Below are 16,346 nucleotides of genomic sequence, written 5' to 3'. Positions count from 1 at the left end.
GCGGGGCTCAAGACAGCTGTGCGCGTCCCTTGCTCATTCTAGACCCAACCGGGGATGCAGGAGCTGTCCGTGGTCCTGGCACAAACCTGCAGTACTGCAGTAGGGAAAGCACAGCACAGGGCTGGGCAGCCTGATCTAGTGGGTAGCACTCATCCCACAGCAGGGAGGGCTGGAACTAGATGATCTTTAAGGTCCCCTCCAACCTAAAGCCATTCTATGATTCTGTGACAGGAGATGAGGAGCTGCCTTCCAGGCAGATGGCTCTGCCTTATGAATTTTGTAGGAAAAATGAGTTCTGAAAGCATTCCAGGCCCTGCACCATCAGAGAGAGGGACTCATGCTTCCTAGTGGATGGGAGCACTTGGCCCTGACTGTCTCTGTCGTTGCTTCAGTTTCATGTCCTGAATTTCCCCCAAGGAACTGCAGCTCCTCTTGCTACAAACAGCTCAGAACCTGAGCTGTGGCATGCAGCAAGGGGTGGATTTCCAAGAGCCAGTCCTGGGGACTGTGAAACCAAGCCTAGGTCTTTGGTCACATGCATTTATGCTTATTCCAACACATGAGGCCCTGCCTTGGCAGGGCAAGGAAGGACATAGGGTTCCGAGCCATGCTGCTGCACCACAATGTCTTTCTTAAAGTAAGCTGTCTTTAATGAAGCTGTGAAATTCATCAGCGTAATAATTAACTACATTCACTGAAAATCAAAGTACAGACGATAAAATATTCTTCACGTGGATTTTTGTGGAGATTTTGGAAGGTGAGATTCACAGTGTAAATAATCATGTTTAAGGTTCCTTTGATGGAAGATAGCCTTTGTACTTGCAGCGCTGTTATTACTATGCTGTCTAGCAAGGTGCAGCATACCCTAGCCTGGTATTTATGTATTTTTCTATTTTCTAGCTTTAAGATTTGGTTTATTTTGGCAGTTCTAGTGAAGCTGAGAAGGGAAATAAGGGAAGTTGGTTCTGATGGCACCCAGCCCAGCCCTCAGACCACCTCATTGCTGCCCCGCACGCCCTGTAACCCTTCTTCTGGGTCCTTCAGTGTTGTTCTTTCCCTTAATTCCAATGGTTTGGGCTAAGAGCAATGACAAGGTCACCCAACGGAGCGGTCCTTTGAGGTGAGCAGCGGGTGATGCTCTGCCGTACACACAAATTAGCTGTGCCGTGCAGTGTGGGCGTGATTTGCCATTGGAGCAGTAAATTGCCCAGGAAATCATCAGCACTTAACAGCTTCTAACAACACTGACAGTGCTGCTGGTGTCGGGGCCCCATCCCACTTGAGACTGCAGCCGCGGAAATGTTGTCACTTCAAACTTTGCGAGAACCCGAAAGCTAATTACTTAATTAAAAAAAATAATGATTGATGAATACAGCAGGTGTATGCTAAGTTATTCAGATAGCAGCAATCCAAATTGGGCTAATTAGATTACACTTCACCTTGGGTGGATGAGAGTGCCACAGTTGTGTTGTGACAGCAGAGCCACAAACATATAGCAGAGACGCAGCGCTCAGCATTCTGCACATCCCAGCAACTGCTTTGCTGCTGCTTTTGCTTATCTCTTCCTAGCTTATCTTCTCATAAGTTTTGGGTTTGGGTGCTGCGTGCTGGTTCAGTTTATCTGCTGATGTGTGAGCACGGGGAAACCTAGCGTGGGATTGTCTGCAAAAACAGGTTGAAGATATATTTTATTTATTGATGATAAAATATAGATTAAGCTGATGTTTCTGAGCCAGGTGGGCTGGTTTCTTTGTGTCTGAAGGGTTGGTTTGATTGGTGGAGCACCCAGCTCTGTGTGCTGGGAGCAGGGTTCTGCTGTTGGAAACTCATAGCATTGGAGAACTGTGGGGACTGGGAGGGACCTCGGGGATCATGCAGTCCTCTTACCCCAGGTCCAGCAGTACCTGGCCCCAGCAGTCCCACCAGTGCTGCCTCTTGCAGTGGGCTCTCCCCACATGAGGGGCAGATTGTGATTTTTCTTAATATACATTTTCACCCTGTTTTCCATTTTCAGCACTGCTCAAAAGCTCTGCTCGAGTGTAGATTTTACCACTCAGACCCATTGTTGTATTAACAGCAAAACTCTCTGTGCATTTACATTTAGATTGAAACAACAAGTGTCAGAGGTGTCTGATGGCTTGCAGGAACAGCAGTAGGCTAACATTGGGACGTTTATTGTCAGCTTGCATCATGAAGATAATTTTTTGCGTTTGAAATTTAATTATATTGACATAATTATTCCCTCCCATGAGATAGTTGTAGGGTACAGTATGTTGTGAATTGCTCTCAGCTCTGCATGGCACTGCACTTTGTATTTGATCAACTTGGTAACTGCAGTCGTGGCCCAAGTGCCATTGCTGGAAGGAGCCCATTATAAAGTGCCACTGTGCCTTAGCAACGCGCTCTCCTTTAGGATCAGGAATTCTCAGCTTTCAGGTCACCCCTGAGCCCAGGGATTTGGGGATTTTGCTCCTTTTCAAGGACCCACGCCAACACCTGCTGGGTTAGCAGCAGCAGAACAGGGGAGAGGAATTAAATGCAGGCAGCAAGCTACACTTCATTTGTGTGGTATCTTGGAGCCAAGGAATTAGATTAGTAGAGGCTCTTATCAGCTTTATCTGGGCATGGGAGCTCTGAATTTCGGGAAGCTTCTTGGCAGTGCTCAGGGCATTACCAGTATTGGCACCTTCCCAGAAACAATGGCAATACGATGTGACCCGAGCTGGGCTATTTCTCTCCATGTTTTTATGAACTGGAATGCTCTTCCCCTTGGGTCTGGCCGCCTGGTGATCCCGGAGCTCCTGTTATTTGCTCTGACAGCCCACTGGCTCCTGCACTGTGGCCTGTCGCAGCCCACGCTGCAAATCATCTCTCACCTTGTCACCACCGAGATGGGAATTTTACAGCTGGCAGCTTCAATCATGTTGAATTTGCAGCCTGCGCTCCCTCTCCTTTTCTCTCTATCATGTGATGGTTTAGAAAACTATGCAAAGAGTTCTTTTAGGGTTCACCCTGAGAGGAGCTGACATCAGATGAGGATGGGTCGGTCATCCCTGGTGCTGTGGGTGCTTCCAGGTCTGCAGTGCTTGCTGGGTTGTGCCGCTTGCCAGGGCTCTCCTCCCTGCAGTTTAAATTATAAATTAAACTTCTGCCTTCCTTATAAGCTGGTGGCATCTCTGGTAATAGACGTTTGTTTCTTTGTTTCTAAGGAGGTGTGCTTAGAACTCACTAAGTGTGAATGGTCCCAGCAGCCCGCCATGGTATCCATCCCCACACCATCCCTTGGGACTATGGAGCTCAGTGCTCCCAGTCTGAGTCCTCTGTGATGTGCCCTGCAGGGAGAGAGGCTCATGCACAGTATCACGCTCAGCCATTTCATGTGCTAGGTGTCACACTGTGATTTAGCAGTGAGGCTCATTGCCTTCAGCCTCCTCCCGCCGCAGGGTGCTGGTCAGCGATGCAGTGGGATGCCCCACTGCAGGAGTGTTGCTCCAGCTCCGTTTGCTCCCTTGTGTAGGATGGGGCATGCGTTACGCAGTGGTAGATTGGGAACTGATGTGGTGTGGTCCTGCAGGAGCAGCAGCTGGCCGAGGCAGTGGCGGCACGACAAGGGCTGCAGGCAGACCTGGGCACGGCCATCCGGCGCATCGCTGACCTGCAGCTGGCCCTGGAAGAACTGCGAGCCAGCGACGACAGCGATGCTGAGAGGTGAGGCAGGGGCAGGTGGAGGCCGTGAGGAAACGTGGGGGAAATATCCTGTAGGGTGTTCTGGATATTGCATCCTCAGCCTTTGAGACAAACGGAGACAAAGTAGATTCATACACTAAAGAAAAGGCGTAGTTGTGCCTGTTGTAGTGCTGGAAGGAGAGGCTTTATTTCATGTAGCGATTAAACCGGGGAAGGCTGAGCTAGAATCCATGAGCTCAGAAATTCACTCCTTCATAGTAAGCGATTTCCAATACAATTGGCACATTACAGTGAGGTGAGAAGTGCTTCCCGGCAGCGATGTCATCAGCTGCCACACTTGGCAGCAACACAGTTCTCAGCTCCATACCCTTCACCAGTGCAGGCAGAGCCCGGTGTTGCTGCAGTCGCTGTGCCCTGGGCTGTGATGGGAGGAAGCAGGGAGTAGGGTGGAAGGGTTGTAGCCATGAGATGAGCTGGGAATAGCCCTGATCACTGCTGCCTGGGAGGATGTTTCCAGGCTCAGGCACAGACCCACTGCCATTCTGTCAGCAGTTGGTTTTGACACTTCTCACCTGCAAAGGTTTCGCCCTCACCAGCCTCACACGGTGACTCTGGGGAGGCTGTGCTGCTGCTGACTCTGTTGTTTTGCTGTTTGCAGCGTGCAGACGGCGCGGGACACGCTGTGCTCCAGGAGAGAGACGTGAGTGAGCTCTGTGTGGGGCTGAAGGAAAACCCCAAAGGATCACATCCAGCCTGAAACTGGAGTAGGGCAGCTGGGGGTCACCGTTCCCAATGAGATGCAGGATGCAGAGGGTGCTGCCCCTGAACTCCCATCCTACATTAACAGGACTCTGCTCTCCCCACAGGGATGCCTGCTCCAGTGTTGGCTCCGTGCTGAGCCTGGAGCCCACAGAAAGCCTCTGCTCCTGGCCAGGCTCATCTATAGGCTGGTCATCCCCAACTGGTGGCAGTGTGACTGGGAGCATCTCAGCACTGTCCGTCAGCAGCCGCAGCACCCAGGGCCTGAGGTAAGGCACTGCCAGTGGGAGCTGCACCACTGCTTTTCTTTCCAGCGAAGATATCTTTGAGGATTTAAGGCAAAAAGTCAATCTGCGAAAACTGCTCACAGATCAGCCCAAACAGTTTAACAAGAGCCTGAAGTTATCCTCTTTTAATGCTTTGCAATGAGAAATACATGCCACCTCCTGTTTTGCACGGCACACTGCGTTTGGGGTGGTTCAAACGAGGAGTGGTGTTGATTGGCTTAGGGCTTGCAAGGCTCCTTGCCTGACGTCTGCAAGAATTTTGCAAAGCTGACTATTTTGCAAGTGGAGAGCAGTAAAGGAGACCCCAGGGCAGGCACAGGCATGACCTGAGCATGGCACAGGCCCGTGGCATCACTTCTTGCATGGTGTATAGGTGACATCAATGAGCATGTGTTGGGGTGGCATGTCTCAACCAACATAGACAAGGAGTGAGGGAACTGAGGGAGCTGATGTCACAGCATCTAAGCAGGGCAGGCCAGGATCAGCACAATGCCAGATGAAAGCCACTACATCAAAACCATGCTTCAAGCGGTGTCACATCCCTTGATGTATTCTCCAGAGATAATTTAAAGAGGCGATGCAGCCTATTTGAGGATTTGTACGCCATATGCTCGCTTCTTTGCTTCTGAAGAAACAGTATGCATTTATACAGTTTTAATATGAAATATGTTAATTCCTGACAGCAGTGCTGTAAGCAAGCTGGAGGGCGGCCCAAGCGCTCGCGTGGCTGAACTGTACGGGGATGCGCAGTGACAACTGCCCTGCGCTACGGCCAGCACTGCACACATCCCTTACAAAACCCCTTCCTGGCATTGCGCGTGTGAAGCAAGTGCGTGGGTTGAATTTTGGAGCAGAACAAGGTCTGGTGGCTCCATGTCAGGAAGGAGGTGGTGGGTGCAGAGAGGGCACCTGGCTTGTGTGGCACTAGGGAGCCTCTGCTGAGCTGGGCCGCATCCTGTGCTGGAGCAGCGTGGGCTGAAGCTGCTCACAAGCATGAGCCCCAAATAAGGAAGGCATTTTCACTATTCTCATGCATAGATGTGCTGAATGATAGCTTTATAACAAACGGAAGAAAGGTTTTCTGTGTAATGCTGCTCTCGGTGTTGGTTGCCGCAGGACATTGCAGCCAGAAGTGTGAGCAGATGGAAAGATAAGGAAGGTCATGCACAGCTGAGGGCCACTGCCTGCAGCGTGGAGCTTGGGGGTCCCTCCTGCTGCAGCCCCAGGGATGGTGTACAGGGACAGGCAGCACAGGAATGAGGGCTCTGGGAGCAGTTGCTGGGCTCATCCCCCTCAGCACCACTTAACATCCTTTGCTCCAATTCATCTATAAGTGCATGGCAGTAAATCAGAAGTTATGGCTTATATTGTGCTTCCCAGATGAAGTATACTGGAATTATAATAAAAAAGCAGGTATGTAGGCTTGGGGGTTAATAAAAATAACTTACTGGACTGACTGTGGCAGGAAATTTGCACCCAGACTTGGATATAATGTGACAGCTGGGGTTTGTGAGAAGGCCAATTGCAGATCCCAGTGTGGTGGCTGTGCTTGGCTTCAGCTAATCTGTGGCGGAAACATTAGAGAGGAGTCAATATGACAACAAGCAGAATAGGAGAGGCAAGGTAATAAAGACGAGATCAGCACAATGAGCTCTTCCGTATCAGGATTCCTTTGTCTTACACAAGCACCCAGTGATGACAAATGGATCTGCCTAGCACTCACTCCTCGGTCGCACACATGGGATGTTTCCTGAACAAACAGCTGTCAAAAGCCAGGGGAAGGAATATAAGGCTATTACTGTCAGGGTAGTGCACAGAAAGGAGAGATTTGATTAACACGTTCTTTAATTCTCAACTATTTAAATGCTTGTACAAAATGTTGGACAGCAGGGCTAAGCCTCACTAAGCATGACACATTGCGGAGCTGGCATAAGCCTTCCATTTTTCATTAGGAAGCAAATTCCAAACTCGACGCATTGATCCTGCCCTCGCTGCAGAGCATCCCTGCAGAGCTGCTGACCCTGAGGTGCAGGGGAGGTAGGGACACCTCCAGGGCCCACGGCTCTGCCGTGCTGATTTTAACTGTGTCAAAAGCAAATCACTGCACTGAAAGCTGGGAGCTTCTGTAGATGATGGCAGAAAAATCCTTTTCTGAGGGAAATGAGGCCAATTTCTTCTCTTTCCCTGGAATGGAGATATCTTGGCTCTATTTAGGAGTTACCAGGAAAAGCATCCGAGGCGCACTTTTATCCCTGGTCATGTGTTGCAGTGCATGTGTGGATTTTATTGTATAAATTATTTCAACTACCATAATTGTAATCATGTTAATTGCTGTGTAATCTTCACTAATTATTGTTGTATGTCATTTGCTGTGGTGTGAATGGCCTATTACAGAGTCCCGTTTGGCTCACAGATGCCTTCAGAGTTCTGCATGAGGCCCTGTTTTCGCCCGTGACTTAGGGAAATCTCTGACACCTGGCGACCAGCAGTGCTCTGCCGGGTGGTTGCAGCGTGGTTGAAGCATGGACAGAGGAGGACAGGGCTGTCTTGCATTCACGCCTGGCTTTTGCAGAGTATAATTAATAGAAAATGAGGTGTGATTTCAGTGCATCTGTGGCAGCAGGGTATGCAGCAGCAAGGGGATGAAGTGTTGGTGGCTGGCGGCAGCCGTGAGCCTTGGGGATCTCCGTGGAGCCCAAAGCTGGGAGCTGCTGCAGAAAGGCACGTCAGCCCCATTCATGTTCTCCCCGAGAGGAATACACCGTGTGATGTTTTGATCTCAGATATGGATCTTTGTGGTGGTGCCTCCAGGTTTTGGCAGCATCGCTTCCTTTGAGGAGAAGCGCTAACAGCTTTTGTTGGAAGGACTCAAGTGTTGTAGGTGCTGGAAAGAAAGAAGAAAAGTGTCAAACGCTGAGCAATCCCCGCAGCGATTTCCTATGGCATGGTGCACAGCTGCCTGCAAAGTGTGGCTATGCCTCAGCCCCTCTGCTGTGGGGCAGGGATGGGTGAGCATGGAGTGGACACAACCCTTCACCACCCCCCTGCTATCAGGTTGGAGTTGGGGTGACTGTTGTGCTCACTGCCGCCTCTTTGCTTCAGGCTGTAAAGATTTTTATAAAAATAGTACCTGTCCATCTTGCTGAACAGGGTGATAAATAGCAGAGTGCAGACTGGCCGTGTTACAGCCCATTAGGGTTTCTTACCTCTTCAGTTCCCTTTTATCTCGGTCTTAAAAACCAAAGCAACACATTGAAGCTGACTGTTTAATTTATGAACGTCGGTCATGCAGCAGTCAGTTTACAATATTATTTAGAAACACGGAGAATGATTGGAACAATTTCCATACAAATTCTCTCTGAAAGATTACACTAGCTATTTAGGTAAGATGCAATTTAGGATCCTAAAACCCAGCATTACCAAAATGTCTGAAGCCATTAATCAGTTGGACGCTGGGTGCAGCGGTGCGGGTGAGTCCTGGAGGTTGCTGCGTTCCATGAGATTAAAACTGTGGTTAATTCCCTTTGCACTGGATAATCAAACAGTTCAGACCCACTGATGAGCTGTGGGCACTGAGGACCGGGGGAATATAGAGTGCCTCCGTTATCCCATTGCTCCTTCAGTTGCTTCCCTTCCCTGGCCGTGGAGTTTGTCTTCAGTCCCATGTAAATTATTTCACGGGTCAGCAGAGCCCGGTCCGAGCTCGTCCCGTGTTGTTGCCAGGATTATCCACTGTCACCCTGTTCCCATGGCAACCCGAGCTTTCCCTGGGCAGGATGCTTTATTACTGCCGATGGAAAACCTGATGGCTGCTCCTACACTCCTGCTGGGCTCGTTGAGATTTGTTTGTATTTGGGTTCTGCTGTTCTTCTTTGCCTTTTTCTCTCTTTTCCCACTTTTTTGGTACCATACAAGCTTCAACCAGGCAGCCTTCTCACTGCAGCCGTTTTCAGGGCATCCTTAGTGTTTTCTGACCCTTTGGCTGGGGATACTGTTGGGGTCCCTGTACCCAACACCAACCACAGTGCTCGTGTGCGCCCACGGTCCTGGTCTCACCAGCACATGGCTGAGAGCAAGCAGCCTATAGATAGTAACTGGCTATCGCTGAGCTAAAATTACACCACGCACAGCTCTACAGAGACACTTCTTTGTTTCAGATGTGCCCTGGCAAAGTGGCCCTTTGCCTTTCCCTGCAGCAGCACAAGCAGAAAATATGTTTTTTCAGCCCTTCAAACTGAAAGATATTTGAAGTGCCATTGGGCACTTTGGTGAGAGACCAGTAGTGCCCGGGGGAGGAAGGGACTGCCTCTGTTCCCACCACGCAGCCGCTCTATCTCTATCCCAGTTCTGTGGTGCTGGGAACAGTGTCACTGCTGTGGTGCCAAGGAGCAGGGCTGGTGGCATGACCTGAGCATGGACCCACTGAGCTTGACACGGAGTGACAAGCCATGCTGTGATGGAGGTGATTGCTGTTGTCATTGCCCTTTCTTCTGCTCCACGTTTGCGTTCTATGAAAGCTGCAATCCTCGTAGCAAGAGCCATCTGTGCTGGGCTGGTGCCATTCCTGGGTAGCACCATGTGGAAGGCTCCATGAGCCCATTGAGGTGAGGGCTGTGTGTTTCAGAGTCAGAGTCCTGCTAGTGCCAGTGGGTGGTGGGCTCGCCCTTGATGAGCACACGGTGCCCACACCATGACGTTTGCATCGCGGCTGCTTGCAGGGTGAGCTCCCACCCCGCACGATCACTCTCACTTCTGCTCACTTCTGACAGCTGCTCTTCACTGAGCAGATTTTTTCCCCAGTCTGCATTCACTTAAGGGGAGAAACTGTGTGCTGTGGGCAGAGGGCAGTCCTGGTGCTGCCTGGCCTGCTGTCCTCAGAGCTCGTCTGTGGGGCAGACCCTGCAGCTCATCCCTCAGCTCTGCTACCCAGGGCCAACCTTGATGCTGCTCCTGCACTCCACAGTGGCTTTTCCTTTCCGGAGGAGTGTCCTGCAGTAACATTAAGAGGCATTTGGTGTGTTCAATGAGTTGCTTTCATAAAATGTGAGCATAAATTTGGCTTAGGCAGAAAGAAAACAAATCCTATATATTGCTATAATGCGACGAAAAGAAAGGACATTTGGAGGTGTGTGTTGCTTTGGCAGAGTTAAAGCGGATGATGCCATACACTGTATGCCACAGTTTTGTTTTACTCAGTTATTTAAAGACAAAATCTTTGGGCACTGCTGAACTTCTCAGTGCTGCAATGAGAGTTTCTTTTGAGATTGCCATGCAAATATCAGCTTTTTGCCCATTGTGGTTGGTGAAAACGATAAGACATCTTCAACTAATAGGTCTCTGTCGTGCAGGGGGAGCAGAGACACCGCAGAGCCCACAGCTGCCCGGCCGGGCTCCTCCTTGAGCACCACCAGATCCATTGACACCGCGGACCTGGGGAAGGCTGTGAGCCCTCTGCTCAGTGCAAAGAGATGGGAATATGGAAAACCTCCCGCAGACAGCAGCACGGAGATGATGAGCCCGACAGACAAGCCCGGAGCCAGGTCTCCATTGCACAGCACCTCGGCCGCGCTCTCTGACTACGTGGGGGAGCTGCGCAGGAGGAGGGTGACAGAGAGGGAGCAGAGCCCGCTGCTGGAGGACACCTCGGCTCTCCCCATCTACCGCACCACCGGTGCCGCGGCCCTGCGGCGTGGCAGGCATCGTGTGGGGGATGTGGGCAGCGAGCTGCCCGGAACGAGCGATGCAACCGACATCAGTCTGCCACGCTCCTCCAGCCTGCGCAGCCTGGCCCAGCAGCCGGATGAGCCCACGCTGTCTCCAGTGCTGAGAAGAGCCTCCAAGTTTGGCTCGTGTGATTCTCTCCTGCTGTCCCTCGGCGGTCCTGAGCCGAGGCCGTGGAGGAGCCGCCTGCAGCCGGCAGAGGAGGAAGATGGGCAGACCGCAGGCTGTGCATCGCCGGGCGCTGGGTTGGGCGAGGGGCTGCTGGGAGAGTCCTGCACCTGGAAGATCCCCAGCCTTGGTTTCGAGAGGAGAGCCAGCCCCGAGCTGGAGGAATTCCTCCCGGCCATCCGCAAATCCCGCTCCACCAGCAGCCTGGCCAAGCCCGGCAGGGACAGGAAGGATGGCCACCGGGCGCTGACCGTCCGCTTCCAGGATGAGGCCATGGTGGACGACTCGGCCTCCTCCAGGAGCAGGAGTATGGCACAGCTTGGCCTGGCCCATGGTGGGGACCGCTCTGACTCCTCGTCCTCGGGCTCCATCCGCTCCTCCAGGAGTGCTGACAGCATCAAGCAGCGGCCACGGAGGTCGGATGGGGAGGGCTGCAGCGGGAAGAGCAGTGCTGAGAGCAGTGGGGAGAGCCGCCGTGCAGAGGCAGAAGGGAAGGAGGACGACGTGAGCAGCATCATGAGGAAGTACCTGGGAAAAGAGTGAGGTAACAGCACCGAGCCATGAGCCCGGGTGCTCTGAGCTCAGAGCAGCGATGGCAGCTCTGTCCCCAAGCTGCTGCCCCGGCCCACGCTGTAACCCCAGAGCTATGTCCCCTGGCTCCTGCCACACAGCCCCATAGATACCCCTCAGCCCTGTGTCTGCTGGGTCTGGAGCATCCTGCCTGCACACCAAAGGTGACTCCCTCTGCAGCAGGCAGCTCCAGCTCCCAGTCAGGCTGCGTCCTGTAGTTAGCAATTGCCTCTGACAACCACTTGGATCCAATTTTCGGATTACAACTGACACTTCGAGAATTAGGATTTATTACTGCAATCCAGGTTTGAAAGCAAAGTCCCTAATGAATGCGCCACAACTGTAATTAAGTGTTTAAAATAGATTAGGAAAACATTTTGTAAAACCATTGCCTTTAGACGAACTTATTGGGTGTCAAGCTGTGACCAAATTGACTAAGCCAACAAAAGAAGGGAGTGCGTGTTAGTAAAACATTTCTTTCCAGGAAGCAGAATTTGCATAATGCAATGTCCCACTTTCCCCAGAGTTTGTCACTATAATGGCAGTAACTGGACTCTGTGCTGTGCACAAGTGAGGAGCTGCCAGCAGGCAGGATCCCATCCCTCTTTTGGAAAGGCACCTGCTAGGAAGTACACCATATACACAGGGGCTGAAGGAAGCTCCCCCAAAGTCATGAGTTTTACAGCTGATGAGACTTTTGGCTTTAATCAAACCACAGTTTCTGCATGCTCCTGCTCTGTTCTGCATCACCATGGCGGTTCTCAGGGCCAGCACTTCCTCCTGCAGTCTCCTGGCTGCCTCATTTCGTGGTAACTGAGAACTAAGCAACACGGCTGAAGGATGCTTTTGGGTCTTGGTGCGGAACATGAGGGCCAGTCAAAGAGCACACAGTACAAGCTTTTGCCATATACACTTTTCTTCTGTTTTTAGTTTACAGAAGCTGAGACTTTGTCTGAAGTCTTGTAATTCCATTCATAACTGAAGCTGGATGCATCTGTGGTTTCATGACCCTTGCCTGCTGGGACAACTTCTGGCCACATCCCACTGCCAGTGAAGTACAGCATGTTGCACCTGTTGCAATGGGAGGATGTAATTCCCATGTCTGCTTGGTTTTTACACAATAAAATATTTGCTTCTTCACCCCAGACTTACTCATCTATCGTGTGTTCGCGGCACAAACGTGCATGCAGCACTCTGCTTCCCAACAGTGCTCAGCTGGAAGGCTCTCACGGGGTTGCACAGCCCCCTGAGACCTTCTGGGCGGCCTTTGGAAAGGCAAATTGGGCAGCATTCAGCATTCGGTCATGCTTTTTGGATTCCTCCCATTCATTTCTAACTTAAACCAAACCATGGCAGCAAGAAGCATTTTCCTTGTCACAGATGAATGCGAAACCTTCGTCTCTGGGCTCCCGTCAGCAGTTTGCTCAGCCCTGTGTGCACTGTAAGCAGTTTCTGGCTCCCAGCAGCACTGCAGGGCCAGCGGCACACACCGAGACACCGCTGTGTCCCAGGCACGAGGTGACAGTCCCCATGCACACACCTACACTGGAGCTCCTGGGGTGGCAGGTATCACTGTGTGTGCCGTTCTGATTACTTCAGATGCCTACCAGCCTTGCACATCGCTTTGGGAAGAGAGGGTCCTGCTTTTGGCACTGAAGTGCATTCACAGCAGACCCTGCAGAGCACCCGTGGAACACGTTTTCTGCAAGCGTGTTGAAATCTCTCAGAGTTCAGCGCAACCCTGTTCAGAAACAAGTGTATAGTTGTTGTTTCTAATCCTTTTTTTCCCTTGAAACTGGCACGCTGAACTGCGGCACACTGTGTGATCATTACAGCCCCTGCAAGTTCACAGATTAAGTGAAAGACATCTCTTCTCCAGTCCTCTCTGCATCAAGCAGGCAACTCAAAGAGGAAAAAAAAAATAGTTTACAGAAATCCTGAGCTCCCTTCTGCGCTTTCAAATGCAAAAAGAAAAATCACAGATTGTGCAGTTTGGAAGAGAGATCTCTGCAGTCTGCCCTTCCATCTTGTAAGAACATTTCTTTAATGCTACACTTGAACAAGAGCTTCTGGGGAAAAAAATCTGACAGAGCCACAGTGGCCAAGCTTGGCAGGGATGAGGACTTGGAATCACTGAGGTTGGATGAGACCACCAAGGTCATCAAGTCTGACTTCTTCCTGGTGAGCCCCTTGGTCTGAGTGCTACTGTGAGTGCCGTCCCCAAGTTTGCTCTCTGAAGTCCAACCCAGAGACATAGGACGGGTCAGGTGTCAGCTTGCAGCTCATCCCTCAGCTAACATTGCCACGTGCAAATAACTTGATGTGCTCAAAGAGCTGCATAAACTGCTCATTATTGGGTGGAGGCAGCAGAGATGATTCCTTTGACACTGAGCTTTGTATCTGGAATTACTACACCATGCTGCTGCGGTGTTTGCTGAACATTAAGCTGTTGCTATTTAAACCTGCAGAAGGAAAGCAGATTTGTGTGTAATAATATACAGGGCTTGCTTTTTTTCTTCTTTCTGCTTTTGCTTTGCAGGACACAAAGGAAATTGCTCTGTCACTTGAAATGGCTCTGCACATCCTTTAACAGGGAAAAACGGTGCTTGGACTGGAGATTTTCAGCCCGAGTCTGGAGAATTGTTTGCCCTTGAAAGCCTCAGTGCAGCGGAGATCTGTGCTCATGGGCAGTGAGAGTGAGTGATCTGTCAGCTCCAGCCAGCAACAAATCCATGTCTGTACAGCACGGGGTGCAGAGCTCCTGTTAGCTGCACCGTCCCCATTGCACGCAGACACGTAACCCATGGGCAGAGCAGCAGGTCTCAGCACAGGGTAGTTTATAGCCTGCAGTGGGAGGACAAGAGTTATTCTCTTTGCCCCTGTACTTCAGCTGCCTTCATCCGCTCTGATCCCGGAGCTGCTGCTTTGTTCTTTGTACTGCCTGGATGTGGTGCTGCCAGCACAGCTCTGGGCTCCTGCAGGCTCCAGGAGCCTCTGGCTTGAGGATGTCCCAAGTATCACCCTCAAAGGGGAATAGTACTGCAACCCATGTGCTGCTGGGGGGAACAGGGAGTCCCAGTGCTTCCAGTGGGGCTGACGCGTGGCAGGGAGGTGTCTCCAGATCAGACAAAGGAACACCAAGCGACAGAGGCTGCCAAGTTTCTAATTAACATAATTAAAACGTGCTCTTTTCTTCCAATGGATGTGCCTTCTGCAGGCATCCATCAGCGAAATGAGCTCTGTAAAGAGCTCCTTCCTTTGCAAGATGCCCATAATTCATGGCTGACAGTGTCCACATCCATCCTGTTGCTGACTGCAGCATTAATGGATGCTGGCCTGGCTGTCCCTGTGCTGTCAGAAGCTCCTGTCTTGATGCGTCCCTTCCATAACAGATGGAGAACTGCAAGCTGTGAGCTCGTGTGCTACTCTACATGGGTCACTAGGCAAGGAGCGTCCATTCCTTGCTGGGGGGCACTGGAGCAGGCCCCCATGTCCCCATCCTCCCCCAGCACAGAAGAAGCAGCAGGCTCTGGTTGCAGGGAGGTGTTTCGTGGTCCTTTCTGACACTCTCAAGGAAGTCAGAGAATCACATTTACAATGCTCCCTAATTATGGGCGGGGCATGCAAGCTTCTTTCCAAACAAATTAACTGCTTTCCCCTCATGCCTCCATCCCAATTCCCTCCAGAAATGCTCTGCTTTGATACCTCATTCTTCTTTTTGCCACTGCAGAGGGGCAGCTCCTCTCGTGCCCAGCTGCTGCAGCCTGGCAGAGGGATGTATGAAGCTGCAGGGCACATCCTTTGCTGGTAGCCCCAAGGAGTGAGCAGACAGGGGCACTTGCCACACCCAAACTGCTTCCATCTCACCCAGCCGAGTTAATACCAAACTGCTGCCGTGCACAGAGTCTCTCTGCCAGTTAAACGTGTGCCATCTCCTGCAGATAACCATCGAACAGGTGTGGGGATGTGCTCTTCAGCAACGCAGATCTCTGAGGCTGAGCGAGGACGTGCTGCCACGTGGCACAGCAGAGTGCAGCCCAGCACGGCCACAGCTCTCAAGAAGCAGAGCTGTTTCTCCCCGGCTCGCTGTCAAGCTGCTCATCTGACTTGAAAGTGATGTATTTCTTTGAGTTGCAGCCCTGAAAGAACAGCCAGAGCTTAATTACAGCAAAAGGGCCTCGCGCTTGTGCGGCACATCACAAAGCAGCTGGTGAGAAAGTTTCCACAATAGGAACCCTTCCAGAGTGACGTCCTGGCATCAGGGGGCCCCGGAAAAGACGGAGAATTTAAAGAGGAGAAGAAAAAGAGCAGAAGAAAATAATCACACCGAGGTTCATTTGCATTCCTATTGCAGAGCTTTGGCCTTGCAATACACTGAGGGCATCACGTTGCCATTTCCAGGCGGTGGGGCAGCAGCACTGAGCTCTGCAGTCCTGCACTGGAGCTGAGCTCTGCACCCCTCAAACCCTTTTGCTCAGTCATCACTGGTGGTGGTTTGGAGCCCCAAACAGCCAGCAAATTAAATTATTTATTCATATAAAATGTGCTTACAATCGCAAAAGGGATTTGCTTAATTGAAAGTGCAGCCAGCATTTTAATAAAACCATAAAAGGGTGAAACGTGCATAAATGGAGGAAAAGTGTTTAATCTCAGTGAGATTGCTTGATGTTAGAGAGTGCATTCTGCTCCCAATATAGCTAAGCAAATAATATTGAGATCCCACGAGCAAAGAGATATTTTTATCTTTTCGCTCAAGCCTTGGGTTTAAATTTGACATTATAATTGTGAATTATGCTGGTTCATTACCATAGCTACAGAAGGCTTTGACCAGCCCGCAGACCGCGTTGCTGGTGACTGCTGGCATGCCATGCCTCCATCCTGGGGCTGGGGACTCCCTGCTGCAGCTGTGCCATGTGCCGTGGGCACACCACGCATGCAGGGTCAGTGTGGGAATCTGCCTGTGCTTGGGTTGGCATTGCTTGGATCATAGCTGTGGGTTGAACCCTGCTAATGAAGGGAACTGATGTGCAGCAGCATCCTGCCTTGGCAGCTCTTGGGGCGGTGCTTGATGAGGACAAATGTGGCCCCATTCTCGGTCCTACACCAGGTCCTGGGGGCAGCACATCCTCTGTGAGGGCCCTGGGAGCTCCCAAA

At 51.2% G+C, this 16,346-nt stretch overlaps 1 protein-coding gene across 4 annotated transcripts in view; it reads left to right on the top strand.

The window, feature by feature from the left end:
• MYO18B (myosin XVIIIB) overlaps positions 1 to 12,332 on the top strand; it is a 43,387-nt gene extending 31,055 nt beyond the window's left edge. For all 4 annotated transcript variants that reach the window (XM_065739017.1, XM_065739015.1, XM_065739016.1 and 1 more), the window contains exons 40-44: positions 3,575 to 3,708; positions 4,346 to 4,387; positions 4,554 to 4,715; positions 10,082 to 11,166; positions 12,123 to 12,332. In XM_065739017.1, coding sequence (XP_065595089.1) covers positions 3,575 to 3,708; positions 4,346 to 4,387; positions 4,554 to 4,715; positions 10,082 to 11,165 — 1,422 coding nt within the window. In that variant the 3' untranslated portion in view covers position 11,166; positions 12,123 to 12,332. The remainder of the gene's footprint in view (positions 1 to 3,574; positions 3,709 to 4,345; positions 4,388 to 4,553; positions 4,716 to 10,081; positions 11,167 to 12,122) is intronic.
• The last annotated feature ends 4,014 nt before the right edge of the window (positions 12,333 to 16,346 follow it).

This window comes from Cyrtonyx montezumae, unplaced genomic scaffold (assembly GCF_038088225.1).
Source record: "Cyrtonyx montezumae isolate F1298 unplaced genomic scaffold, pur_monq_1.0 scaffold_23, whole genome shotgun sequence".
Classification (NCBI taxonomy): Eukaryota; Metazoa; Chordata; class Aves; order Galliformes; family Odontophoridae; genus Cyrtonyx; species Cyrtonyx montezumae.
Note: the sequence above shows the minus strand (reverse complement) of the source record. Positions and strands in the feature narration are given on the sequence as shown.